Below are 27,533 nucleotides of genomic sequence, written 5' to 3' on the forward strand. Positions count from 1 at the left end.
CGCGCCGGCCGCCTTCCTCCGCCGCGCCCGTGCTGGCGTCACCGCCTCCTCCCGCGCCGGCCGCCGTCCTCCACCACGTGCTGGCCTCCGGCCGCCGGCCTCCGCCCTGCGCGCACAGGCTTTTCCATCCGAGGGGGAAGAGAGATGGGGCGTCGGGAGAGAGGGGATTGGGGCAGCTGAGGGGAGGAGAAGGAGGAGGCGGGCAGGCAGCAGCAGCGACGCGGGAGGAGGAGGAGGAGGCGGGCAGGCAGCAGCGGCGGCGACGCGGTCGAAGGAGAGGCAGAGGCGGCAGGATGGGAGGAGAGGACTGAAGCCGCGGTAGGGTTGGGATAAGGTGGAGGCGGGAATGGGTTAAATTGGGCTGGGCTCATTTGATGGGCCTGTTTTCCAACTTTAGGCCCAGTGGTCCTCTATTTTTTCTTTTCTTTTACAGGAAAATATATGTGTTTTAGAGGTAAATGAATGTATTTTACAGATAAACAAGGCGTCGCCTCACCTCACCGCCTAGGCGTCCGAGCGGTGGCGCATCACCTCGCCTCGCCTTACCGCTTTAAAAACATTGGTCGCAGCCTCAAGTTCCCTAAACTCCTGGAGTCCTGAAAACTAGCCATCCCTAAACCTAAGCCAGTAGTCACCACAAATGTTCTTACCATTAACATCGAGAGGATCGTTGATCCAGTGGCAAGAAAGAGGAACCTAATAAGGATCGTAGATCCAGTGGCAAGACAGAGGAAGCTAACGTAACCGATTATCGAATTGCAAGGCAACTGCAAAACCTATTACTTAAGATGGCAGGGCCACTGCCTAATCATTATCCGAAAAGTAGGAGTTTACAGCATACTGGCCCAGCTTTCCACAAGTACTGACTTGCATGTAAGTATTGACTTCGTATGTGATGGCTAGGAGCTTATTGGACTAAGTTGCGGCCATTTTGACGGAATTGCTCTGGCCTATTCAACATGCATCTTGTTGCTGAACCTAAATACTCACAGTTTCACCTGGTTTTATTTGCTCCTTGATAAGGTAAACAATCCAAACTTGTGGCTTCTACTGTTGACCGGGGATATGGGGATATGACATGTGTCAACATAGTCCTGTAAGAATCCTGTTCTGCAGGCTGCAGCGCAGATGAGAGGATTCCCAAATATGCTGCAAGAAAATCAATGGCAGAAAAACAACAATCTAACTTTCCAAGCATTGTCTTCCTATGTAAGTATCACACGCCTAAGGCAAAAAGTTAGATTGGAAAGTTATAGAGAGAACAAACACAAGTCTGGATCTTACTTGAACGTTCTTGAAAAAGTTCTCGGTGTTGTATGACAACTCGCTAAAAGACATGAGTGTACAGTGAGTGCAAACTAGACTATGGTACCCAAACAAAAACACAGACCATTTAGAAATGGCTCAAAGGGAAAGTAGTAACATGGCACATATGTTTCACTTGCAACTACTGGTCAGATCAAGTGTCCTGAGCCTTGCTACCTTACCAATCTCTATCCAGTTATCTTGTAGTTCCGCAGCAGACTGGGACAGAATAGAAAAATAAAACACCTCCCAACAAATAATAAGAAGCAAAAGGAATGCTAACCAATGTATAAAATAGCCCGCTATTGCCCGCTATTAGCTTTTTAGGAGATCTACCGCTACGCTATACAACATTTGTCCGCTACGTCCGCTAAAGGGGGTTTTACAGGATTTAGCGGTAATAAATGTCCGCTATGTCCGCTAAAGATTTATTCAAAAGAAATAAAGAATCAATATAACTAGGGTGGATCATAAACAAAATAGCAGAGGTATAGTTGGACAGTCAAGAGATGTGTTGAGTCTATTTTTAGAGTGTTAGACCAATAATTCTTCTAAATTTGTGTGTAATTATTGATTATTTTATTATTCCACTAAATGATTTAGCTTCCGCTATAGCTCTTTTAGCTTTTTGGAAGGACTTCCGCTAAATATCTTAGCCTGCTATTTCTTGCATTGATGCTAACACAAAACTTGCGTATCCATGAGAAGAACACTCACAATTTCTCAAGATTGATCAAGTTCCCTGTGCTTCAGGACTTCGGGTGAGCAGACCGGAAAGGTCATCGGTTGGAGTTTCCCTGCCAGGCATTCAAACAACTTCAGAACAATGATAAGAACATGAGAACTATATGGTGGCTTTGAATTGGAGGTGGGGAAGTGGAAATAGATGGAGAGCAGGGATCTAGCTTACACTGCACTGAGTCAGTGACAAGATTCTCTGGTGAGCAAGAGACCAACGACTAGGCACAGGAATGGACAGAGTCCGTGTCCCACTTTTTGGGCGCAGCATGGGTTCCTTGTGCAGGCTCTTGATCATCATTAGAACTTGCGCGGCTAGTACCACAAAAATCAGCACATACAAGTAACACAGACAGACGCCATCACCCAGCACGAGCAAGTGATGTCATTTGACAGCACAGCCTGTAGGGAATGACCAGTACCCACCATACAATTGTGCATGCATGGCTTTCAGAAAACTCATATATCCCATTTGTATCTTCATCAATAATTTTCCAGCACATCAGCTGTTAGAATAGATATCTTGCTAAAACATTGCAAAAAAAGGTAGGAATTATGTGTGGATGTTTACAATTTTCAATTTAGTTTACATTTAAGGTGTGGGAAACAATCAAATAAAATATCAAGTACCAAACCTACCCAAAAATTTTGAAAGCCCATATGATTTTATACTATTGATGAATTCTATGTACCAGTTGATGGGAGAGAAGAAATTTACCTACCCATATCTCAATATCTTCTGTAACATCGCATAGCTTCATTCACACAGAAATTGCCAGGTTGCAATAGTCTAACCAAGTCTTATCAAAAGCTTACCGCAACCTGCTAAATGATAGTTTCAATTAAAAACATTGGAAAAGAAGCAACAATATTACAAAAGGATTATCATAACTGAAACCACCTTTTCTGAATGTTCATAGTCTTTGACACTCCGAAACTTCTCTATTGTCAAGGTAAGGTAACTTGTTAGGAAGCGGACATTAAGGACAGTTGGAGAACAGCTGGATACAACCTAATCCGTCTCTCTTCTTTGGCTGGTCTGTCATGTCCCAAAATAGAAGATCCAACACCTCATATGTAGCACCTTTTCCATGGTGAAATATCTGTTCTGATGTAAAAACATAAATATGATTCTTGACACATAGCCAGCTGCATGACTGAGCCTTTTTTGCTCTTTGATTTTCCAGTGACCTCCATACTCCAGCCATTTTTTCCCACTTACATCTGGCACCATATATTTGAGCTAAAATAATATATGGCAGTGACAATCGGGATTTTTGCATCACCATCTTTTCAGCAACTAGCTCTGCCATGACAATGTTCCGTTGGATTATGCAGGCCTCCAGAATATTAGAGAACATAGCAGCACTAAACTCCGGCAGCTTGTTCTCTACAAAATTCATTGCCTCTCTCAACATTCCTGCACGGCATAATGTATCGGCCACACATGTATAGTGATCCAGGCTAGGCATAATATGGTACCTATCTTTAAACAGGGTAATTATATCCATTGCTTCAGCTACGAAACCTTCCAAACTACATGCAGACAAAGCTCCAAAAAGAGTGATTCTATCAGGTTGGATACCACACTTGAGCATCCGTCTGAATGTTCCAAGGGCTTCCTTACCTCTTCCATTTTGCAATAGGCCGAGCAACATTGTATTCCATAATACCAGATCCTTGGCAACAACTGCCCTGAAGATTTTCCTCGCATGCCTTGTTAACCCCAACTTACAATACATGTCTGTGAGGGCTGTGGAGACAATTACATCATCCTGAAACCCAAGCTTACAAACGAGGCAATGGATTTGAGTACCCTGCTCCATTAAACCAAAGCATGAACTCCATCTCAGCACACTCGCAAATGTGAACTCAGTTGGAACAACACCATTTCCTATAGACACTGCAAAGAGGCTGAGGGCTTCTTCCATTAGGCCGCTCCTTGCATAGCCTGATATCAGTGCATTGCAAGGTTCTGAGCCCCATGTTGGCATTCCTCTGAAAAGTTGAACAGCATCGGACAGTCTGTCAGACAGGCAGAGGAAGTCAATAACAGCACTACAAACAATGGAGTTTGTAAGGAAGCTCATTTTAACGCAAAGGGCCAACATCTGGTCACCTTTGGCGAAATCCTTGACATCTGAGCTGGTACTGAGCACAGTGGACACACTGAAGCCATCGACCGAGAAGCCTTTGCTCCTCATGGACCGGAAACAGTCAAAGACAGCACCACTGAGAGCCTGATCCTTGTAAGCTGACATGACAGAGTTCCAGGACGTGACATCTGGTTCTTCCATGCATGAGAAGACATGTGCTGCATGCTGAAAGAGGCCAATCCGGCGATACATATCAATGAGCGCATTGCCGACTACGGCGTCAAGGCGTGCCAGGTCGTGTCGGACAGTGGCGGCATGAACCTGCTGGCCGTGGCGGGCGGAGGCAACCGCCGACGAGACTATGGAGAAGGTGAAGGCCGTTGGCCTGACGCCACGCTCCCTCATGGAGCAGAAGAGGCGGAGCGCCTCGTCCGGAAGCGCGGCGGCGGCGTAGCCGGAGAGCATGGCGTTGTAGGAGACCGCATCCCTGTGGGGCATCCCGTCGAACAGCCTGCGCGCGTCCCCGAGGAGGTCGGAGCCGAGGAGCGCCGACAGGAGGATGTTGCGGGTGAACACATTGGGCCTGGCGGCGGCGCGCAGGAGCACGACGGCGGACGGGGCGGCGCCGAGGCGGGAGTAGGCGGCGGCCAGGCAGTTGGCGAGGTACGGGGAGCGGAAGAAGGCGCGGGAGCAGCGGAGGAGGCGGGCGTGGAGCGCTGCCGCGGCAGCGCGGGAGGCGCAGCCGGCGAGGAGCGCCGCGGCGGCCCTTGGGGTGAGGGTTGCAGCGTCGGGAGAGGGCGGCGGGGACGAGGGCATCGGCCGCTCGGCGGCTCAGGCCATGGGACGCGCTCGCGGCGCTCTACTTGTTCCAGAGCTTTCGGCTGCTTCTTCTCAATCCAGCTAGATGGGCCGTGGGTCAGCCCAGTGGATTGTCGACCTGGCCCATAGTAGCAGATCTCCGATCCTTGAAACGGCGGCGCAAGTCGATGGAGCTGCCGGCCCTGCCGCCACCCGCCGTCGTCCTCCGACCGTCCGACGAGGAGAAGCTCCGTGCAGCCGCCCCGCCAAACACGGACGCCGCTCATCGCTCCTCCTACTGATTTGACGGGCCTCTCCACGCGAGCTCGCAAGAAAGTTGCGCCCCTACATCCTTGTCGGGTAACAAGCTTCATCTCTTGTTTCATCAAAAGAAAAAGAAAAAAAAGAAGAAGCTCCATCTCTTTCCTCCTTCCATGGATGTGTGTTCACAATGATACCATGTAATTCAAATTTCTTTTTGTATAGACCATTCTAATCATGGTAATAGCCTAAAATGAAACCTTGTTTCATTTCTTCACCATCCACGCGAACCATCGAAATCTGCCAAGTCATTGTAATGGGCAAGAATCAGTTCCTTTAGATTGAGGTTAGATAAGCCACCATTTTCTGCTGTTTTGATTTACCAAACCACTGAAGTTATGAGCCAGACGCTCCTTCTACTTTTGGTATAGAAAAAAAATAAAATGAATAAAATTCAAAGCTTTGGACAACATTTCATGTCCAGATCAACTGAGGATTCTGATAAGATTTTAGCACCTGTTGCTCTCTGAAAAATACATCAAGGAAAAGCATGGAGAGGCAAAGTCAACAGAGTATAACAAGCCAAGCAAAAACTTCCCACTTCAAGAAAAAAGATCCTTCCCAGCTAGTCTCTACTACTAAATTTGTAAGCATCCATATCAGTACAAACCTTACACTCTTCTTCTGTACAGTTCATCTAATACACATCTACTGTATACTTATTTCAGTATGGCTCAATTTATTCCCCAATCTACACAGGATTCACGGTTTTCATGCTTTCTGTACACGTGCAGCAACTGCTGCTGGTGTTGATGCTATATGCTGCTGCCTCGTGTCACCTTGGGCCCGAGAGCTCGACGGCCTGCACCAGCAGCGATGAGTCATCGGTGAGGTCGGAGTAGCAGCGGCTGAAACTGAACTCGGGCACCTTGAACTTGTGCGAGTCGGCACGCTGCGAGGCCTCCCACCGCTCAGCGAGACCGTCGCCTTCCAGCATCCGGACCACCTCCGACATCTTGGGCCGGTGCCCGGGGAGGTACTGCGTGCACAGCAGCGCCACCTGCACCATCTCCTCCAGCTCGATCCTATCGTACCCGCCCTTCAGCCCCTTGTCAACCAGCACGTCTAGCTTCTTCTCCTGGTGCATCTTCTTCACCTGACCAACAAAAGCCACAATGCGTTGCTTCATCAATCAAACACCTATATTGGAAGATCTTTCAAGTTTATTATTGATGTTTTCTATTGCTTAGTAAATCAAGAAACCAACAATGCATTTCTTGTTTAAGCTTGCACTTCTGGCAGATATATTATGCCTTTTTGTAGATTTCTTACCCAATCCAACATGGCTCCCTTCTGGTTTGCCGCCTTTCCAAACTCTAGTGCGGTCTGACCAGTAATCAGCTCCAGCAGCAGGATGCCAAAGCCGAAGACGTCGGTCTTCTCAGACGATTGGCCAGTGGAGAGGTACTCAGGCGCAATGTGACCAACAGTGCCTCTCACTGCAGTGGTGACATGTGAATCCCGGTGGTCGAGGAGTTTAGCGAGCCCGAAGTCACCAACAATGGCTTCGCAGTAGTCATCTAGCAGGATGTTGGCTGCCTTGACGTCCCTATGTATGATCTTGGGGTCACACTGCTCGTGAAGGTAGAGTAGCCCCCTCCCTGCACCAAGAGCTATCCTCTTCCTGGTCGCCCAGTCCAAAGGTGGCTTCGCTGTAGTCACCACAGAGGAATAAAGTGAAGATTTTCCTTGATAGGAATCATATGCCTTTTTGTTGTGCCAAATATTTGTCCAATGGAGAAAAAAAAGTTGGGAGAATCCAATTCTAGTTATTTTCCAAATTCGGCTTATCAGGTCGCAACTTGCAAAGCAACACCGTTCTTTTAGGTATGGCATGATCAGGGAAAGCAAACTGAGAATTTGTTCTGCACTACTGCAAGTGCGTTTATTATAGGACTAAAGCAAGCACTTGTTCCACTTGGTTTACCCACAGAAATGAGGCTACACTAGCTATCAAGGATATAATCATTATGCACAATGGAATCTTGGGAAAGCTTACTTTTCAGGCGCGATGCGACGCTTCCATTTGACATGAATGGGTAGACTAGCAGCCTCTCTGTGGCAGTCATGCAGAACCCGTAGAGCCTGAGAAGATTTCTGTGCAGTGCCAAGCTAATCATCTCAACCTCGGTCTGGAACTGTGCCTCGCCGCCCGCAGCATTGCCGTCCTTGAGTCGCTTGACGGCCACGAGGGTTCCATCAGGGAGTTGCCCTCTATAAACGTATCCGAAGCCACCTTTCCCCAGTATGTTCTTGCTGCTGAAATTGTCTGTTGCGGACTGAAGCTCCCTGAACTGAAACCTCTTCACGTTTCCAAGACTAACATTCTCCATGTGTTGGTCTGCACGTGGCCAATTCATCCCAAGAATAGTTTCATCAATAGTTGCCAATCTGTCAGGTAAACGATGCATGGATTGAAAGTAAACATCAAGATCAAGGCCTGCTTACCGTCGAAATCAAAAAGGATCTGCCGGTTACGACGATGCCTCCACCAGAACACAAATCCAGCAGTTAGGAAGAGGAAGCTGATGCAACCAGTTGCTGTCCCAAATGCGACTGCAAACTTGTGGCTTTTAGATTTTCCCGGCGGCAGAGCACCCTGTGAGCTATTCAGGTTGTAGGACATTGGCATCGGTGCAGTCCCGTAGCAATCTTTCTCCGTGTTCGCGCCGCAGATGAGTGGATTCCCAACAATGCTGCAAGAAAACCGACAGCAGAAAAAAAAATTGTTTGAAGTATTTCACATGTATAAATTCTATACGTTCATTGTGAAAATTAAGGGCTAGAAAAGAACAGTCCCAGAATTGCAGCCTTACTTGAATGTTCTTGCCAAAGATCCTGGTATTGGACCACTCAGGTTATTATATGACAAGTCTCTGAAAGACACAAGGCACACTGAGTACAGACCCCAAGTATAATAAAAACCCAAACATGAGCACAAACACTCACAGGAAAACAAGCTGGGACAAATTAGCTGATGCAGAAGGGAATGGACCAGACAGGGTGTTGTTGTTGAGCCTCCTGAAAGCATGACCGGAGACAGGAACTATTTAATGTCAAAGCCTGAAGAACAGCATTAATGGGAGGCTTGTACTGTAGAGCTGCACTCACAAGTACTGCAGGCTCTGAAGGTGGCCCACAGTGGTGGGGATTCCACCATACAGGTTGTTGCTGGAGAGATCAAGTGTCTTGAGCTTTGAAAGCTTACCAATCTCTGCTGGGATTGGGCCAGTGATGTTGTTGTTCTGCAGGAGACTGCAACAGTGAAGGAAAGCAAAGGATCAACTTGTGGTCAAAAAAAGGAACACTGAAAGCAGGACTGCCAATGACAAGGGTATTATCATCCATGAGAAGAATTAGCACTCACACGATCTGAAGATTGGTGAGGTTGCCTATGGTTGGGGAGAGCATGCCAGAGAGGCTCTGGCTTGGGGCCTCCCTGCCAAGCAATCAAACAAACAGCCACAGAACACTGGTAAGAACACTGAACGCAAGGGGAAAAGCTCAAGAGTGGGTAGAGATAATAAGGAGGAGGTGGCTTGCTTACAATCCAGTGACGAGTTTGTCCGGCGAGCAGGTGACCGTGGTCCAGCTACAGGGATCGACGGAGTCCTTGTCCCAGTTCTTGAGCACGCCATGGGGGTCCATGAGCAGGTTCTTGATCGTCATTAGAGCTTGCACTGTCAAATAATCGGTATTACTGGGATCAGCACCCTCCAATGCAAGACATAAAAAAGAGAAACAACCAAACACAATTGACTCTTGATTTCATTTTCATCTAAGAAACAGCAAACCACGGGGGAAGAACGAGATTGATTTCCAAGGCCAAAGCAGAGAAGAAACGAACTAGAACGAAGACTGAAGACCATAGAAAGAAACGGAGGGAGAAAGAACCTTCATAGTTGACGCCCTGGGGAGAGAGGAGCGCCATTGAAGTCGAAGGGGAGGAGACGAGAAGCAGGAGGAGGAGCAGCAGGGAGGGCGGAGAAGGTGGAGGCGCCTCCATTGCCGGAGGGGGAGCCAAGAGGGTGGAGAAGGGAGAGGAAGGGGAGGTGTCTGCCTGCCTGCCTGCTGCTGTGTCCTGCGTGCAATGCGTGTTCAAAACTTCAAACATGGAACAAGCGTGAGGCCAAGAAAAGCATGCAACGCAGCGCAGCCTTCTCTCTCCCCAACACCAGAGACACACACACACAGGCAAAGGCGAGATGGCAGTGGCAGTGGCAGCGGCGGTGCGGGGCCAGGGCCCAGGGGGTAGCTGGGGCCTTGTCAGACTCGGACGCAAATGACACAAAAGAAGATGCTTGCGCTCCGGCAGCACGCAAAAGCACAAAAGCAGGGGAGTTGGAGCGAGGGAACAAACACGCCTGCTACCTGACCTGCCATGGGAAACCGGGATGGTACAAAAGAAAACAATGGGGGAGCTTTTTTTTCCAGCTCGTTTTTTTCCCTATTTGCTCTAGGGGTTAGAGGAGAAAAGGTGTGGGTTGATTATTATGTTGTTTAGATTAGAAAAGATATCAGTACTTATTATTCAACTATAATTTTCCTTTCCCTTCCATAGAAAACAATAATTTTCATTTTACACGACCATAAACTACCACCTCAAGTGAAAAATAATATTTGGCATTGTTGACTTTTCACAATAGTCGAGGTGCAATTTTAGGACATTTTTCTAACACGTTTGGTTTCGGCACCAATTGGATTAGGTTGGGTTCAACCGTTTGGTTACGAGGGATGGATTTGACCCAATTTTCTATTTAATTGCAAGGGTTGAGTGACATGAGATGAATAAGAATTTAACACGTTACCAATAGTTATTGGTGGGAGCCCAGATGTCATCATTGGGTCCCACATGTCAACCTCATTAAATTTTCTTTTTTCACCTTACATTACACTATCTTCCTCCTCCTTGCTCTCACTAGACGCACATCCTACTCACCAGTGCCGCCCGCTATCCCGCTCTAGCCTCACGTGCTCGCCGCCGTTGCCGGTTGCACTCGCCTTGGTCGCGCCTCGCCGCCTAAGGCCACGCTCCCCTGGCCCCGCACCCTCCCACACCATCGCAAACAGAGGTCCTCGGACCCAGCAGCACCCTCGCGCGCCATAAGCCGCTGCTCGACTGAACTATCTCGCCCCATGCTGCACTAAGCCGCTATTCCGTCGACTGCGCACACCCCACCAGCAGCGCTCCCCCCTCCCCGTCGCGCGCTACTCCTCGGGTTTGGTCCCGCCTCCGCCCGCACCCCGCATAGAACGACCCGGTGACACCGTTGAAGTGTGCGGGTCGTGTGGTCTATTCATTTTAGAGGGACCAATCCAACCTACATCTGATGGCAATATTCTCATGCGGGTTGGACCCAACCCATATAAATCCTAAACCAAATGCAGGTCCAACTAGGCCGGATTCATCTTGACCTAGTTGGACCCTCCAACCAAATACAGATGGGTCCAACCAAATTGTACGAGATTATAAAAGCACCTTTTATGACAAAGTGAAGATTGATTATTTTTAAATTTCCAAACTAAGCATTTTGAAAGTTTTGGCTGTTGAGATTTATAAAGTTTGATCAGATCTGGACCAAAGGGCCAAGTAATTTTCACAAGTACAAATAAAGTTGCCAATCAGAAAAGATTATCAGGTAACATTATTGGAGAAAATGCCTTAGTTTGGAAAAAAAATATATTTGGGATTCAAATCTTATAGTATGAATCAATACATAGTCAACAAAAGTCAGAGACCACTTTACTCTCCATTATTGTCAGGCTGTTTTTGATGTTTGGATATGCGTGGTAATCTTGCACACAATCGACAACATGTTGCACAATAAAGACCACCAAAAACATTCATTTTGTCGATGGAATTTTAATATTGTGCATATATCTATTTGTGATTTTTTCAATTTCATCACCCAATCACGCGAACGGAAGAGGGTCTCCCCATGACCACATATCATGAAAAATCTGTCTACCGCGGGAGAGAAGTGCATCTACTACAATGGAAGCAAAAAATTAAAAATAAATTATCCCTTGTATTGACGATCGGTGTAGTTCTACTACAATTAGGGGAACAACAAAGGGCGCAAGGTGTAGTTCTCTCTTGGATTTATCAACTTTCTTTACTGTTTGCAAAAGAAAAAGGATACAAGCGCACCCTTTCTAATCGCATCCCTTAAGCTGGATTGCAATCATTTGAATTCGAGCCACTATTGTAAGCTCACAGCTTTCCCTAAATAAAAGAAAGTTGTCGCGCGTTACCTCAAATCCGTTCCAACACAAAATATACACAGTCCAGACAGAAATTCAAACCAAATTTTTTTGGAGTAGATGAGAAAAAAAAAGAAGAATTCGCCCATCATTCGTGCCCTAAAGCAATGCCAGATGGAGAGGCAGAGCTTTATTGGAAGCTGCGACGGTGCTGTGGCCGCAGTAAAAAAGAAAAAAATCAACAGCAAAGCCACCTTTGTGGGATTCTCTGGAGGCAAAGAATTGCCAAAGGCGGGGTGCGGGCAGCCGGGCACTGGCACTGGCACTGGCTCGGGAGTGAGGGTGCCAAAGGCGATTGGAAAGAGGTGCAAATAAAGCGACGCAGCAAAAGCGTCTTTCTTTGGCACGAGAGGAGAGGGCGGATCGAGATGAGGAGGCACCGATGATGACTGCCGGTGGCCCTCGGCCCTCAGGCGAAATGGAAACACGGGAGGAATACGGACAGGGAATTTTTGCCGGCCTACTAGTATGTGCTTTTGCACTCGTCTGGATGCATGGCGGCTGTGCGCAAATTATTACTGCCTCTTTTTTTTATTACTAAGAGATTATGTCCGTGCGTTGCTACAGAAAAAGTTGGTATAAGTATCAAATACATACTGATGCCCTCATATTAATTTGTAGGGATCTACGTGATCGAGTCGTAGACGGAGGGGTTGGTCCGACTCGCATACGAGATGGATTAAGACCCACCTGTCAATAACATAGACGGGCCAAATCAAACAACCAAACCAAAAAATTGGATGGAAATCTTACTAGGTTTAGTAATAGATATAGATTATCTGAAATACTACTGACAGTGATGGCTAGGTTACTCAATAATGCCACACCAACGAAAACTAAGCTTGTTAAGTGCATCATTGGAGCAAAAGGGAAGAGCCTAATCATACTGAATTAGTAGGTAGGGCTTTGCCAACCAAAAAAAAAAGTTATAAGGATGAAACTCAAAATCGAATCCAAATGCAGTAGGGCTCATGCAATTCCAGTCAAAATGAAACGGACCTGTTGACTTTTAGGGTGGTTTATGGATATATAGACTACACCTCCTGCCCAGATTGGGCAGTGGAGGGGCCTGCTTGGACTTGCACTGGCTCATCCCAAGAGAACATAATCTAAACATCCCCTTGCTTGGAGCCCTGCCGTCCCACCGTCCTGGTGGTGTGAGCTCCGAGTCTGAGTTGGTTCCTACTCGAGAAGCGAGCAAGCGCGTGCGTGCGTGGGTCGCTTGCTGCTTCTCCCGCTTTTCCCTCGCCTCTGTCTCCACTCTCCAGTATCCACTTCCATTCCACCGTTCCCTTCAACAGTTCAACTAATGCTATTATCCGGCTGGGCGAATAAAACAGAGAACCAGAACCAAGAAAATTCGGTTCTATTTTGATTTTTTGTTCCGAGAAACCAAATTTACTCGGTCACTGAAGAACCGAGCCCCTTGCAAATTTAGCCCCAGCTAGGTAAAGCCAAAGCTGGCCCAACTAAAACCCTAGATAACCCAGACCCACTCCCATCCCAGATTCCCCACCCACCGACCAGACGATAGGCGCCCATCCGCCCCGACCCTGAGCGGCGATCGGCGAGCGCCCACCCTACTAGTACCCCACCTGAGATCCTCGACTACACGGGCCCCGCGGCATGCCACCCCCAACCCCCGCCGGCCCCCGGCCCTTGCCCCACGCCGCACCGGTACGCCTATCGGCCCCTGCCCCCGCCCCCGCCCTGGCCGGCCAGCCACCCCACCAACCGGTGTGTGCCTTGCCCCTGCCGACGACCTGCGTCTCGGCCTCTACCGCGGTTAGTGGCCACTGGCCTACGCTGGCGCCGCCCAGCACCTGTTTGGCCCGTGCCGGTTTCTGACTATGGCTGTGTTTAGATCCGTAAAATGGTGGTAAAAAGGGTCACATTGGACACTGTAGTATACTGTAGCACTTTTCGTTTGTTTGTGGTAATTGTTGTCCTACCATGACCTAACTAGGCTCAAAAGATTCGTCTCGTCGTGTACATCAAAACTATGTAATTAGTTTTTTTATTTATCTATATTTAATGCTTCATGCATAAGACAAAAGATTTGATGTGATAGATAAATATTGAAGTTTGGAGAGAGAAATTTTGGAACTAAACACAGCCTATAAAAAAGAACCTGACTATAAAAAAAAATCGACTGGTTCCTATTTTCTAGAAACTGAACTTCCGTAGAGACCAAGTAACGGAACCAATCACCGAATGCACAGGCCTAGCTACTGCTCTCTCTTGCTTCCAGAAGATAATAGTCTACAAAAACTTCGTGCGAAGCACAGTATAATTTCATCCACGTGCCGAGCACTCGAGTTCATGCCTTTGCTTTTTTTGATTCTCTGTGGAAAATAAATTCGAAGTGCATTATGCAAGCAGCTTGCGGCTTGCCTAATTTGATTCTCCATACATGGTCAAGGCCAGTTCTCACTGAAAGGGGGGAAAAGGAAAGGGTCTTCTGTTACCAAAATGCCGTGTAGGCAGCTGTCTTGAGTTGTTTTTTTTTTCTAGTGGCAACAAGAGCTGGATGGGAAACTAACCGTTGCTGCGGAGCGTATGAATATGTGCTTCAATGTGGAATCCTGGAAAGTGGTAGCTTTACCTAATAACAGAATCGCGACACCTATTTTGTTTATGGCCATCTTTGCTAATCTTTCTCTTGACATGTGATTTAGCTCCGCACTTACGGTACAAAAAAGTTCCTTAGACTATTTTCAATGGGAGGTTCATTCTTGTTCTTACAAAATAGAGTGCCATGACATCGGTTTTGGTGATGTGGTAAATAATTAATGAAGAGAGGTGAAATGAGTTTCTATCACCATGGAACCCTGTAGACTCTGTTTTAAAGATATATTGTACTTGCATGTAGTCTTGAAAATAACGAACAATGAAATTGTGCATCGTGTGAAGCTATTTCAACCATAAATTAAATATCATCTTACTTATGTGGCATTCTTTAAAATATAAACATGAAATGCCCATTGAGAATGGCCTTTGCGCGATGTGTTATAGGCCTAACATTCTCGATAAAGTTTGCAGGGGCGTGTCAAGTGGCATCGAATTTCTTTGATATGAAGTGCATCGTATTTGTTAGTTTAGTAGACAGACAAACAAAAGAAAGTTGGCTTGTGATCAAGGCCAGGTACTGACAAATTGGTTCTGGACCACTTGCTACCATTAAAGTGCCAATGATTGAGCATACTGAACTCCATCCCTTCCAGCACCAAAGGAACTCCAAGTGAGATCCTACATATCTTTAGCCCGACAAATGCTTGAATGTTTTTTAAATGAGTAGAATGAATTCAGTTGTTTTTTTTTGTCTAATCTAATATTTTTTTCGAATAGAATTGATAAGATGGATGAAGAACACGCCGGGGTATATACAATACCTAGCACAAGCCTATTGTTTTACTAACTGTCACGTCTATCTTCGTCTGGTTCAGGGTTACAGTTTGCAATAGTTTGAGCAGCTTTGCCCAATATTTATTTGATTTACCTTGAAACAGTTCGAGTGACCTTATTCTCTCCTTTCTTAAGTGGGCCTAATGTTTTGGACTAATGTTTTGTGTTACACATACAGAACATATGAATATCATTGTGCATGCTGATGGTTGGAAAGTGTTGTGACCATGACGACGTACACTGTAGGCCAAGAATGGGCAGAAACCGCAGAGCAAACCGCGGTAGTAAACGTCTATCCGTTCCTAACGAGAGAACGGTGAATAGCATAGCATGTGCCTAAGCTACAAAAGGCGAGGGCCGAGGGGGACCGCGCGCCACCGTCCTCGAGCGTTTGCCTTGCCGCAGGGATTTTACCCAGTCCGGACAAGACCAGACCATGCCCTGGCCTGACGCAATCGCCTCGCCACCGGACAGATAGCCCGAATCCAAGCCAAGCCGGCCGAGCTAGTACGTGCTCGCTAGCTGACTAGCTCCCTCCTCCCCACTATCAAGCCCCCAGCTCTGGCCTGGCCGGGGCGCGACCTGGAGTTCTGGACCATCTATCACCGGAGCCCTGCCACCGTCGGCTTGCGCTGCGCCACCCCCGGACAAGGCCGGCAGACGAGCGAGAGCGGCACAGGCAGGGCGCGCGGCCAGGACGCCAAAAAAGGGATAGACCGCGCCACGGGACGGGCGCCGTCTAGTCCCGATCATCACACACGCTGCCAGTTGCCCACCGCTCCTTCCTTCTGGCCTGCACCTGCTGCACTGCACACACACACACAGGCTGACGCTCGCGCAGGAGCAGGTGCAGCTACACTGGCCGCTCAACAGTGGATGATCCACGATCCGTGTGGTCGGGGCACAGGCTCACAGCACGTATGTTTTGTCCTGATGCAGAGGACGCACAAGACCGCAAAAAGGCTGCAGACATGCAGTGGCATATCACACCAACAAAAAAAACACACACAACAAAGGTAAACAAATGCTGCTATTTTTTTTTAGAAAAAACAAAAACAAAAAGGATGCATCTAGTATGCTAAGAACTGTCATTATCCAGCAAGTTCATAGAGACTAAAGAAAAGGCACATATCTAACGGGTTCGTACAGGAAGGTAGGCGAGCGATATTCTCATAGGTTCCACTGACACTCTACAGAGTTACAGAAAGGGAACGAAAGGATGCCGGTTCGGCGCCTCTGTTGCCCCCGCGAGTTTGCTTAGATTAAGGGGTTGTTTGATTAAGGGGTTGTTTGGTTCCAGGGGTTAAATTTTAGTTTATGTCATATCAAAGAAAATCTTAGTATTTAGAAATATTAAATAAAGATTAATTATAAAATTAACTGCAGAACCTTAGGACTAAACTGCGAGACGAATCTAATGAGATATATTAATCTATATTTGGCGGATGGTTACTGCAGCATCACTGTAGTAAATTATGGATTAATTAGGCTTATTAGATTCATCTCGCGAATTAGCACTCAGTTGTTAAAAAAAATTATAAATAGATTTTATTTGATACTTCAAAATAATAAGATTCTTTTTAATGTGACAGGGACTTCAAATAAATCTCAGGATACAAACAGCACCTAAAACATCGCTGACGTGACCTCGGCGACTTCAGACATGACCTGGTCGTAGTCCGTCTTGAGCTTCTGCTTGACCTCGCCCTCGAGCTCCCCCTTGACTGGCTTGGTCATCACCAGCACGCAACAGGTCGGCCTCTTGGTGGTGCCAGCGGTCGCGAGATCCTGTGGGGAACAGGGGAAACAAAACGCATCAGTAGGATCTCATGATTGTGGTATGGACTATCACGCTCAGCGTTTTAAGCTCATCAGGAGTCAGGACTACAACATGAAAATGCGACATTATATTGTTGATTGTTATACTGTTTAGTTTTGCTCCCTTCTTGTTCTTTTCAGTGATTCCTAGTCCAAGAACTACAACATTTATGATATAGCTTCTAGACACTGCAAGGCAGGTGGTCATTTTGCAGCAAAGTAAGGTTGTTATCTGGACTTTGGGTATCGATGAAAACATGTATTCAAAGAAAGTAGTACAAGCTAATTGAAAGTGTTTTCTAAGACATTGGATACTTAATTTCGAAGTACTTTCCCTTCAAACAGTTCCAATCAGTCAAAAATCTGATAACAAAAGAATACTTAGTACCGGCATAGATAAATGATATGTACAGAAAAGGTTGAACAATAAAGAATTGCTCCAAATCAAGAAAAGAAGTGATCATCAGGAGGGGGAAATTGATGTTAGGGCAAGGAGCAAGGATGTTTTCTCACTTAAGTAGTTGATTTCAACAACAGGTCTCCACTCATTGTTAGCACATTAGGTAGCAATCAAATGGTAAATGCAACTATTCATGAAAATCAAAATAAGTCCAATGAAATCAGTATATTGTATTGATGCCACTAGTTAGTTCATGATCCAATAAACTATGATCATTTCTAATAGGAAAAATCTTCAGTGGAAATTAAGGACACGTATCAGAGAGGTGGACAAGGCCATCTGAGTTATGCATCCTCTTAATTAGCTGCAGACGTAACCGAATTAATCATTTTGAGTGTAAGACTAGGTGGATGCTGACACAACGCCTAGGCCTGTGAGGAGTACGCAGGGGAGAATGCAACACTAATTGATCAAGAGGCAAGGATCTTAGGGAATAGCGATGAACTGTATTGAACTGGGAAGACCGATCGGCAGCGGAGGACCTCCCTCGCGCCGCCAGATCGAAGGAGTACGCCGAACACGGGACTATTCAAGTCTTCGATGCCTTCCTAATACAAACTGGTGGCCTTTATAGTATCGGGCACCTTCTAAAACAATTACCTAAGTAAAAAAGAAATACTCTTCATAATTAAAGAAAACCAATATCCTATTTTCCTGCTTCCTCGTCCATTGCTGATTTCTTCTTTTCGCCAGCTGCTGGTCTACGATGCTGGTACACCTTACCGACAAAAGTGTCGGAAACAGATGCTTTTTCATTCCTACATTTCGACAGAACAAACTTCTCTTTTTCATTTAGTTTTGATGCCTAGAACTATAAGGGAAGAAAATCAGTGAACGTGGAGAACATGAGTCCTCTCCAAGCTAAGTCTAGTTGTGATTCATGTAACATATGAACTATAATATACATCCTGTCTACTCGGTGTTGGGGGAGCCCATATAGAATATAAGCCAACTCCCCTTGAACAAGCCCAATGGGAGTTCATGTAGTGGCTTGTGAAAAGCTCCCCTACCAAGGGGTTGCTTGCAAATTGCTGTTCGCGATATATAATGCCAAGAGCACACTTGGTTTAAGGATATTTGTACAAAACTGTGATTCCCATGTCCTAGTGAGAGTACATCATAACAAACTATTCCTTTTCACGCTCACGCTCAAAACAAAACAAAACAACAACAACAACAACAAAGCCTTTTGTCCCAAGCGAATTAGAGTAGGCTAGAGATGAAACCCAAAAGACACAAAGTCATGGTTCAGGCACGTTGATAGCTAGTCTCCAAGCGCTTCTATCCAAAGCTAGCTCCTCAGAGATATCCCAATCTTTAAGGTCTCTCTTAACCGACTCGTCCCAAGTCAGTTTAGGTCTACCTCTACCCCTCTTTACCTTATCAACACGCTTTAGCACCCCACTACGCACCGGCGCCTCCGGAGGCCTCCGTTGGACATGTCCAAACCATCTCAACTGATGTTAGATAAGTTTCTCCTCAATTGGTGCCACCCCTACCCTTTCCCGAATAGCTTCGTTTCGGACTCTATCCCTCCTTGTGTGCCCGCAAAACCACCGTAACATCTGCATCTCTGCTACACTCAGTTGCTGGACATGTCGCCTTTTTGTAGACCAACATTCAGCACCGTATAACATCGCCGGGCGAATTGCTGTCCTATAGAACTTACCTTTTAGTTTTTGTGGCACCCTCCTATCACAGAGGACACCAGAAGCTTGACGCCATTTCAACCAACCAGCTGAGATTCTATGTCTAACATCTTCATCAATGTCGCCATCCTTTTGTAGCATCGAACCTAAATACCAAAAAGTGTCCTTATGGGCCACCACTTGCCCATCGAGACTAACGTCGCCACCCTCATGCCTAGATGCGCTGAAATCGCACATCATGTACTCGGTCTTGGTCCTACTAAGTCTGAACCCTTTTGACTCTAACGTATGTCTCCATAGCTCTAACTTCCTACTTACCCCTGCTCTACTCTCATCCACTAGCACCACATCATCAGCAAAGAGCATACACCAAGGGATATCACCTTGTATGTCCCTTGTGACCTCATCCATCACCAAAGCAAATAAATAAAGGCTCAATGCCGACTCCTGATGAAGGCCTATATTAATAGGAAAGTCAGTGGTGTCTCCACCACACGTCCGGACAAACATCATCGCATTCTTGTACATATCCTTGATAAGGGTAATATACTTAGTTGGGACTTTGTGCTTCTCCAAGGCCCACCACATGACATTTCTCGGTACTTTGTCATACGCCTTCTCGAGGTCAATAAAGACCATGTGCAAATCCTTCTTCTGTTCCCTATATCTCTCCATCAATTGTCGTATTAGGAAAATCGCCTCCATGGTCGACCTTCCAGGCATGAACCCAAACTGGTTGTGGGTCACACTTGTCACTCTTCTTAGGCGGTGCTCGATAACCCTCTCCCAGAGCTTCATCGTATGGCTCATCATCTTAATCCCACGGTAGTTAGTACAACTCTGAACATCTCCCTTATTTTTGAAGATCGGTACTAATATACTTCTTCTCCATTCTTCAGGCATTTTGTTTGACTGAAAAAATAAGGTTAAAAAACTTAGTTAACCATACTATCACTCTATCACCTAGACATCTCCATACCTCAATGGGGATACCATCAGGGCCCATCGCTTTACCGCCCTTCATCCTCTTCAAAGCCTCTCCGATCTCTGCCTACTGAAATCTCCTCACAAAACGTCTGTTGGTATCGTCAAAAGAGTCATCCAGCTCAAAGGTAGTGCCCTCATTCTCTCCATTAAACAGCTTGTCGAAGTACTCTCTCCATCTGCCCTTGATCTCGTCATCCTTCACTAGAAGTCGATTCGTCCCATCCTTGATGCATTTGATTTGGTTGATGTCCCGTGTCTTCCGCTCGCGGATCCTAGCCATCCTATAGATGTCCTTCTCCCCTTCCTTCGTGCCTAGTCGCTGATATAGGTCATCGTACGCCTTACCCTTTGCTACACTCACCGCTCGTTTTGCAGCCCTTTTCGCTAATTTATAGCCCTCGATGTTGGCTGCACTCTTGTCAAGATGGAGGCACTTGAAACATTCCTACTTCTCCTTAATAGCCCTTTGCACATCGTCATTCCACCACCAGGTGGCTTTCCCTTCCTGTTTGCCTCCCCTACTCACGCCAAGTACCTCTGAGGCCACCTTCCGGACACATGTCGCCATCTTTAGCCACATATCGTCAGCATCTTCTCCTTCTTTCCAAGGCCCCTCACCTAGCATCCTCTCCTTAAACGTTTGCGCCGCTTCCCCTCTAAACTTCCACCACTTCATTCCCATAATCTTGTCACGTTTGTCCCGGTGGACACGTACCCGGAAACGAAAGTCCGCCACCACAAGCTTGTGTTGAGGGACAACACACTCCCCATGTATCACCCTACTATCTAAGCAATCCCGTCTATCCTCCCTCCTAGCAAGGATAAAGTCTATCTGGCTCGAGTGTTGTCCACTCCGGAAGGTCACAAGATGGAATTCTCTCTTCCTAAAAAGGGTATTCACTATCAACAAGTCATAGGCCAACGCAAAGTTCAAAACATCCTCCCCTTCTTGACTTTTGCTACCATACCCAAAACCCCCGTGCACCCGCTCGAACCCTACATTAGTCGCACCCACATGGCCGTTGAGATCTCCTTCTATGAGGAGCTTCTCGCTGACAGGCACAGTACTGACCATACTATCCAGATCTTCCCAGAACTGCTTCTTGGTGCTCTCACTAAGGCCTACTTAAGGGGCATAGGCACTGATCACATTCACAACCGAATCTCCAACTACTATCCGGACTAGGATAATGCGGTCGCCTCACCTTCTAACATCTACGACTCCATCCTTAAGGCTCCTATCGATCAAGATACCGACACCATTTCTACCCGATGTTTCCCCCGTGTACCAAAGCTTGAATCCAGTAACCTCAACCTCCTTCGCCTTCTGGCCCTTCCATTTAGTCTCCTGAACACAAAGAATATTTACACGCCTCCTAATTGCTATATCAATAAGCTCCCGCAACTTACCCGTTAGGGACCCTACGTTCCAGCTACCTATATGAATCCTAGTTGGCTCGGCTAGCTTTCTTACCCTTCGCACCCGTCGAGGGAAGTGCGAAGACCCTTACTTATTTATCACTACACCCGGACGTAGATGTAGCGCGCCACTCAGGTGATGACCCGACCCTTGCTCACTTATCATCGTACCCAGGTCACGATACGACACGCCATTGGTGGGGTGGCGGCCCGGCCCTTGCCCACTTATCACCACACCCGGGTTCCGATGTGGCGCGTCGTTCAGAGGGTTACACCCCAACGATGTTTTTATGGGTTTCATATCCATTTGAGTGACTATTTTTACACTGGTTCGCCAAATCTACCGCAACCCTCCTCCTTTACCCGGGCTTGGGACCGGCTATGTTGAGACGACTCGAGAAAGTCTTCCAGTTAACATAGGCAGAGTTCACGCTGAAAACAAAGACAAGGATTTAAAGTGAGCGTTGCAGGTTCAGTGCAGTATACCTCTTTTGACGGAACATATACGTAAGGAATATTAGCTTCTTCACAGAGTATTGGAACATGAGTTATTACATCGATGGGAGAGATGTTGCCAGCAATCACACACAGTCTACAAAGACAAAAGCAGAACATAGGGAAATTAATGAAAAATCAGAAAAAAACAAGTAGCACAAATTATCCAGACTGGGATTTTGAAAATGAGCAAACAACAATGCATCAATGCAAATCAGTAATTTATTCATAAATGTATTTATTAAGGCAGAATGGAACTATTTCCGCTAGGAGAAGTTATGTTGATCAACATAACATCATGAAGATTGGCTTCGGAAGGTAATGGGACAAGTCCAGGTGAACCTAATATTACCACATCAATTGGCCTAACTACTCAGTGAAATCCCAACTAGGAGAAACAGCTTCCCTGATTAACTATGTGGTATAACTGAAGGATATGCCTAGGATACTAACAATCTAATATTTGTAGTAAATGACATAGGAGGTTGTAGGTTTTGCATAAGAGGATAATTGCAAATTCAACAACATATCTTAAGATAAAAATAAAAATTTTCTGTCACAAAAACTGGTGTACTTGGTTAATTTGATCGAGAAATCATATGTACCTACCGAAAGTAGAGTTAGGCTAAGTCAATGCGCTGATTGCTATCAATTTCCCTTCTTTTTTTTTAAACATCGGCTAAAATGCATAAAAGTATCGTAGTCATGTCAAGATCCAGTAGGCTAAGTAAATGTGCCACTTGCTATCAGTTTCACCCTTTTCCCCCTATAACTAAACTAGGACATCTAGAGCTAGTGTTACAGTGCAAAAAGAATCCTAGTAATGATCGGATCTGATACTGTAGAATATGGGTTGTGCCGGTACTCCGAAAAAACAGGTCTACTAGGCCATGACAATGAACGGGTGACTCTACCTGCCACACAGTCAGTTTGGTTGTACTATCTTATCACTACTAAGGGGGTGAACCTGACCGGTCGAGTATCTGTTACTGAATTTCAAAATCCCATTGCGCAATTGGGCTAATTTGAAACTAAGAAGCCATATGGAGGAGCCTGGGTGGGTTCACATGGTTCTTAGCACTAAGCAGTTTCCAGCTCATTCCAGCCCAAACTAGTGGGAACAGTGGAGCACATTTTCAAACTGGTGGAAACTAATACCACTCCAGATTCCAGAGTATAGATCAAAACTGATTGAGTAAGAGCCAGGACCATTAATATTGCCCCAAATATGTCAGCAAGGTGCATCCATAGTCCTACTCAAAGTATGTATTGTGTTGTGCTCCACCTAATATTTTTCATAAATACATTGACAGCAAAGACTGATTTGGATGGCATTTGTCAATTCTCATCCATGTCAATGCATCTTCCAACTATTGGATTCTCTTAACAGTAGAATGGGTCACTAGACTGACCAACACACGTTACCTAGTGTCAGCTTATTTGGTCAGGAGTCTACAAAAAGACCTCAGGAAACTAACAGGTGGGCCTGATGCAAAGTAACATCGCAGCGTGGGGTGTTGTCTCAATTGATTCTCTTCTTGGCTTCCTCTCTAGCAAAAAAAGAAAAAAAAGAAATAGAAACACCTCATTTCCTCTTGATCTTCTCTAACCTACCATGGTCTGGGTCAAAAAGGGGAGGAAAAAAATCCATCCGCCACCTTATCCAATAGAGAAAAGCACTGCTGCCCAAATCACCATCAAAGTCTGCTCCAATAGCCACTGCCATCAACACCGGGCGAAGCCAGACCACAGAACCACCGGGGTCGGCTCCCTGAAACGCTGGGGTCTTACACACGAATAAATAGTGCTGAATAGTATGTTTCCATTGAATTTAGCAAATTCCATCGGGTCCGGCGACCCGGTGGCACAAGGCAGCTTCGCCATTGGCTCAATATGCAGCTTTCGCTAGGATAATGTTTCCTTAATTTCAATATGAAAGTTCAAATAGTCAATTGAGAAATCCATAACCTTCATCCCCTCCTCGGTGGAATGATCCAATTCTGGTGGGATTTTCTGTTTGACAATTTAAATTCTTTAAAATACCTATTTAATTAATGTGTCCCAGTTAGATGCTGCTAGTCCAATTTATTTCAGAATCTGCTGACAAAGTTCTCACTTCTCAGGTCCCAACCAGGAGTCACAATGGATAATCTGTGAACCTAATAAGATGAAATAAATGCGAATGTTGAATGGTAGTTCCCATTTTTCAATACTATATGTACCATAAGGCTGCAAACAGATGAATAACCAATGCATGAACAGAGTAAAGCGTATAAAAACACATGCCACGTCTATACTATAAAAGCACGAGTTTTTAATCCATATCTCTCCACCGTTAGATTAAAAAATATTCTAATTATATATATGATCAAACGGATACAAACGCGCGTCTCTTACACAACTCTAGGCAGAAACGTTTCTGCCCTTCCGCCGTTCCGCGTGCAGTCCATCCGACCGTACGAGCTTAGTTCTCGACCGTACCACCAGTTAGTCAGTTGCACTTGCGTTACGCCGCCCGCCGCGCTAAGCTCGCTCGCTGGCAGGCAGGCTAGCTGCTGCGGGCAAGGCAAGGCATGTCTGCGGAGCCGGACACCTGCTACTGGTGGAGCCGCGACTTCGTGATCGCGCACGCCGTCTTCGCCAGCGGCTTCGTGACGGCGCCGGTGGCCGTGCTCCTCCTCCACCGCCCGCGCTCAGGCCGCGCCATCTTCTTCGCCGCGTTCGCCACCTTCTGCACCACCATCAGCCTCATCCTCTGCTGCCGCTTCTACGCCGAGCCCCGGCTCCCGCCCTGGCTCTCCGCGGGCGGCGGACAGCACTGGCAGGAGGGATCAGGAGGTCGGCCAGGTGCCGTCGTCGTCGCACGCCCTTCACGACCTGGCGGTGGAGCAGGCGTCGACGGCCAGCTGCGCCGCGGAGACGCGGGTCGCCCTCGCCGCGGGCCGTATCCCGTGCTACGAGTACGAGCCGCCCCCGGACGGCGGCGCCGAGGACTGCGCCGTGTGCCTCGGCGAGCTGGGCAAGGGAGAGGTCGTGCGGCGGCTGCCGGCGTGTCGCCACGTGTTCCACAGCGAGTGCATCGACCTGTGGCTGCACGCGCACGCCACCTGCCCGATCTGCCGCTCCGGGGTGCTTCCGGCACCTGGGAAGAAGGTACTCGGCGCCACGAAATCAAATCTGCGAGACAACAAATTGCCCCACCACATCAGCTAGAAACACGACCTCGGGGTGTGGATTATGGAGGGATACCTAAGCGCGTTGAGAACGACGATGACGAGGCGATCAACTGCGTGTGGGGACCAGGAGGCGCACCCTGGGGAGACGTCACCCCGCGGCGAGCGATCGTCGTGGCTGCTGTGGAGGTCGAGCTCGGTGCGGGTGAGGAGGAAGCCGCGGGTGAAGAGGTAGATGGCCAGCTAGTGGACCGCGAGGATCACGACGAATAATAGCGGCCAGCTAAGAAGCCGAGAGCGGCGGCCGTGGCTCGCTGGCGGCGACATCACCTCCGATTTCGATCTGGGGGGCGGCAGAGCAGTAACCAGTTAACCACACCCCGGGAAGGTGATGGGAACCATGCGATGGAGCCTGAAGTGGCCCTCCGCCTGCTAAACCCGGGCGGCAACCGGGAGGGAGGAAAATGGGCTGACCTCCACGCTTATTTGGTTGGACACCCTCTCAGAGCAAGAAGCGCATTTAAGGCCCTTCCACGAACATTCGTTATTCAATGCATATAGATAGTTCGTATATATATCTACATTCGTTAACATCTATCTAAACGTGGACGTATTAGAAGAGGGTGGAAAGAATAAAATTTTAGAATACAGAAAGTAAAATTGTAGCCACTTTGCGGGACCATCTGTGGCTTTTTGTTGGTTTTATTCGATGCACTTGATATTAATTATATTAAATTTGGAGAGATCATAGTTGGTAATAGTTTGTAGTAAATTTGAAGAGATCATTAGTTAGTAGATTTATAGAAGGTAAAAAACTTATGATGTTTTAAAAATCTTGTTCTTTTTATTTGTTGTAAATAAATTATTTTGATAAAAACAGACGTGCCACCCGTACAGTACGGTATGCCAGCTTCTCCCACGCATGGCGCACACGTTCGCGCACGTCATGCATCTAACCAAAGCTCTTTGCAGCGCGTCATATCGTAGGCTCCTACGCCATGGGCGGTTCATCCGCACCTGACGAAACAGTGCCCGCATCTCGACCCATTGATCCCTCTCACCGAGCCACCAAGCTGATGATCATCATATACCGTAAGATGCAGCGCGACATTGCTCGCGAACGAGATTAGAATGCCGCCCGTCATGTCGACTCCACTAAACTTTGGCGAACATGCAGAGACACACATAGCTAGAAATTTACATCCAGTGATAGAGCATGCTACCTGATTACACAGCTTTTAGCTTCTTTAGAGTGCTTATTACAGCACTAAAATGTGTGCATGCCAGTATATAGTTTGTAATTCGATTAGAGCACCAGGCGGACAATGTGCACAAGTTTTCACCGGTTACTTTTTTAGAAAAAGGAAATTTTATTCTGCTCTCTATAAGAGTTTTGTCCGGTTGTATAACATGCACATGTTTTACATGTTTTATTAGAAGGGAGAAGGCGAATGGGAACACACTTTCACACAGGGGGGAGGATAGCACTATGCTCGATGCTGGCACCAGGATTGGGTGCTGCGTTGACCAATTTTTATGTACAAATATAATATTTTTGTGTGCTAGCCAATAGATAATTTTTATCTTCCGTCACGCATAGTCCTTGGTGCTTTCCCCGTACAACGCACGGGCATTTCTGCTAGTAGAAAAAAATGCACAAGTCACTTGCGGACTCTGTTTGAACGTTATCAGAGAAAGTAAAATGACAAGAAAGGGATAAATACTAAGGAAACAAATGCATTTAGAAAATATAACGATACACTAACAATATACTGCTCGGCGTAATCCACACATGCCATGCATTATGAGTTGATTAAAAGATAAGAAGTGCCTCCCGTCCCAACCCATGCGTTCCGCTCCCCCCGGCACCGCGCCCCGCCTCCCGCGCCGCACCAGCCTCCGGTCGCCAGGGTGTGGGGCACCCCCGCCGCCTCCCATCGGCAAGGCATCGCCGCGCCCCCCGACCGCGCTGCCGCCGCCAGCTCCCCCCCGACCGCTCGACCGGCTCAGGCGCCGCCAGCCCGCCACCTCCTCCAGCGGCCAGGGCGGTGCCCCCCCCCCCCCCCCCCCCCCCCCGCGATCGGCTCAGGCCCCGCCGCCCCCCACCCACCGGTGGTCGGCCGCCGCTTCAACCCGGCGCCCCACCCCTGCGCGGCTACGCCGCTGCCAAAGCCGGCTCCCTCCATCTGCCGCTGGCCGCTGTGCCGTTGCTCCCTTGTGCCCAGCACCACCATGTGCTCTCCTCTGCGGCCGCTCGCCTCTCGTGATGCTTGTCCTCGACTTCTCATCCTCCCAGATCTGTTCCGTTGCGAACTCGCTGGTAGGCTCGCACAGCCGCACCACCACTCGCCTCTCTCCTCTCCTGCGGCATACGTTCCTGATGAGCCGTAGACAGGGAGCAATCAGAGAAGAACCAAACATCTTAGGGTCTTACCAGGTGTTTTCTCCTTAATTTCTTAGGAATTATTTGTAGTCGTGCCCTTACTCCTGAATTTTGATTGGTTCGATTTCCTTGGTTGAGATTGCATAGGAGGAGGAAGACAGGACAGAGTCAAGAATTATCTTTGTTTGTCTGTCATATATGGATTCAGCATTTGACGTTGCT

General features: G+C 47.2%; 2 protein-coding genes across 15 annotated transcripts; both read right to left on the minus strand.

Annotated features, from left to right (window-relative positions):
* Window positions 1-736: 736 nt before the first annotated feature.
* Window positions 737-5,317, minus strand: LOC120703404 (pentatricopeptide repeat-containing protein At1g43980, mitochondrial-like). 12 transcript variants are annotated; one of them, XM_039987483.1, is made up of 6 exons: window positions 4,163-5,315; window positions 2,945-4,068; window positions 2,766-2,865; window positions 2,216-2,569; window positions 2,023-2,102; window positions 737-1,149 (listed from the first exon to the last, which is right to left on the minus strand). In XM_039987483.1, exons 1-2 carry the CDS (start codon window positions 4,953-4,955, stop codon window positions 4,001-4,003), a joined length of 861 nt encoding a protein of 286 aa, XP_039843417.1. In that variant the 5' UTR covers window positions 4,956-5,315; the 3' UTR covers window positions 737-1,149; window positions 2,023-2,102; window positions 2,216-2,569; window positions 2,766-2,865; window positions 2,945-4,000. The 12 variants fall into 12 exon arrangements, with proteins under 12 accessions (XP_039843417.1, XP_039843415.1, XP_039843413.1 ...); XM_039987481.1 differs by having other exon boundaries at window positions 737-2,102; window positions 2,216-2,521; window positions 2,945-5,298; XM_039987479.1 differs by having other exon boundaries at window positions 737-2,102; window positions 2,216-2,549; window positions 2,945-5,298.
* A 377-nt stretch (window positions 5,318-5,694) lies between these two features.
* Window positions 5,695-9,440, minus strand: LOC120703402 (LRR receptor kinase SERL2-like). Of its 3 annotated transcripts, XM_039987471.1 has the most exons (11): window positions 9,153-9,440; window positions 8,806-8,938; window positions 8,626-8,697; window positions 8,370-8,513; window positions 8,208-8,291; window positions 8,075-8,134; window positions 7,707-7,954; window positions 7,258-7,599; window positions 6,531-6,910; window positions 6,127-6,354; window positions 5,769-6,060 (listed from the first exon to the last, which is right to left on the minus strand). In XM_039987471.1, exons 1-11 carry the CDS (start codon window positions 9,370-9,372, stop codon window positions 6,034-6,036), a joined length of 1,938 nt encoding a protein of 645 aa, XP_039843405.1. In that variant the 5' UTR covers window positions 9,373-9,440; the 3' UTR covers window positions 5,769-6,033. The 3 variants fall into 3 exon arrangements, with proteins under 3 accessions (XP_039843404.1, XP_039843405.1, XP_039843403.1); XM_039987470.1 differs by having other exon boundaries at window positions 5,695-6,354; window positions 8,208-8,279; window positions 9,153-9,436; XM_039987469.1 differs by having other exon boundaries at window positions 5,769-6,354; window positions 9,153-9,439.
* Window positions 9,441-27,533: the final 18,093 nt, after the last annotated feature.

Source organism: Panicum virgatum, chromosome 4K, assembly GCF_016808335.1.
Source record: "Panicum virgatum strain AP13 chromosome 4K, P.virgatum_v5, whole genome shotgun sequence".
In the NCBI taxonomy this organism is placed as follows: Eukaryota; Viridiplantae; Streptophyta; class Magnoliopsida; order Poales; family Poaceae; genus Panicum; species Panicum virgatum.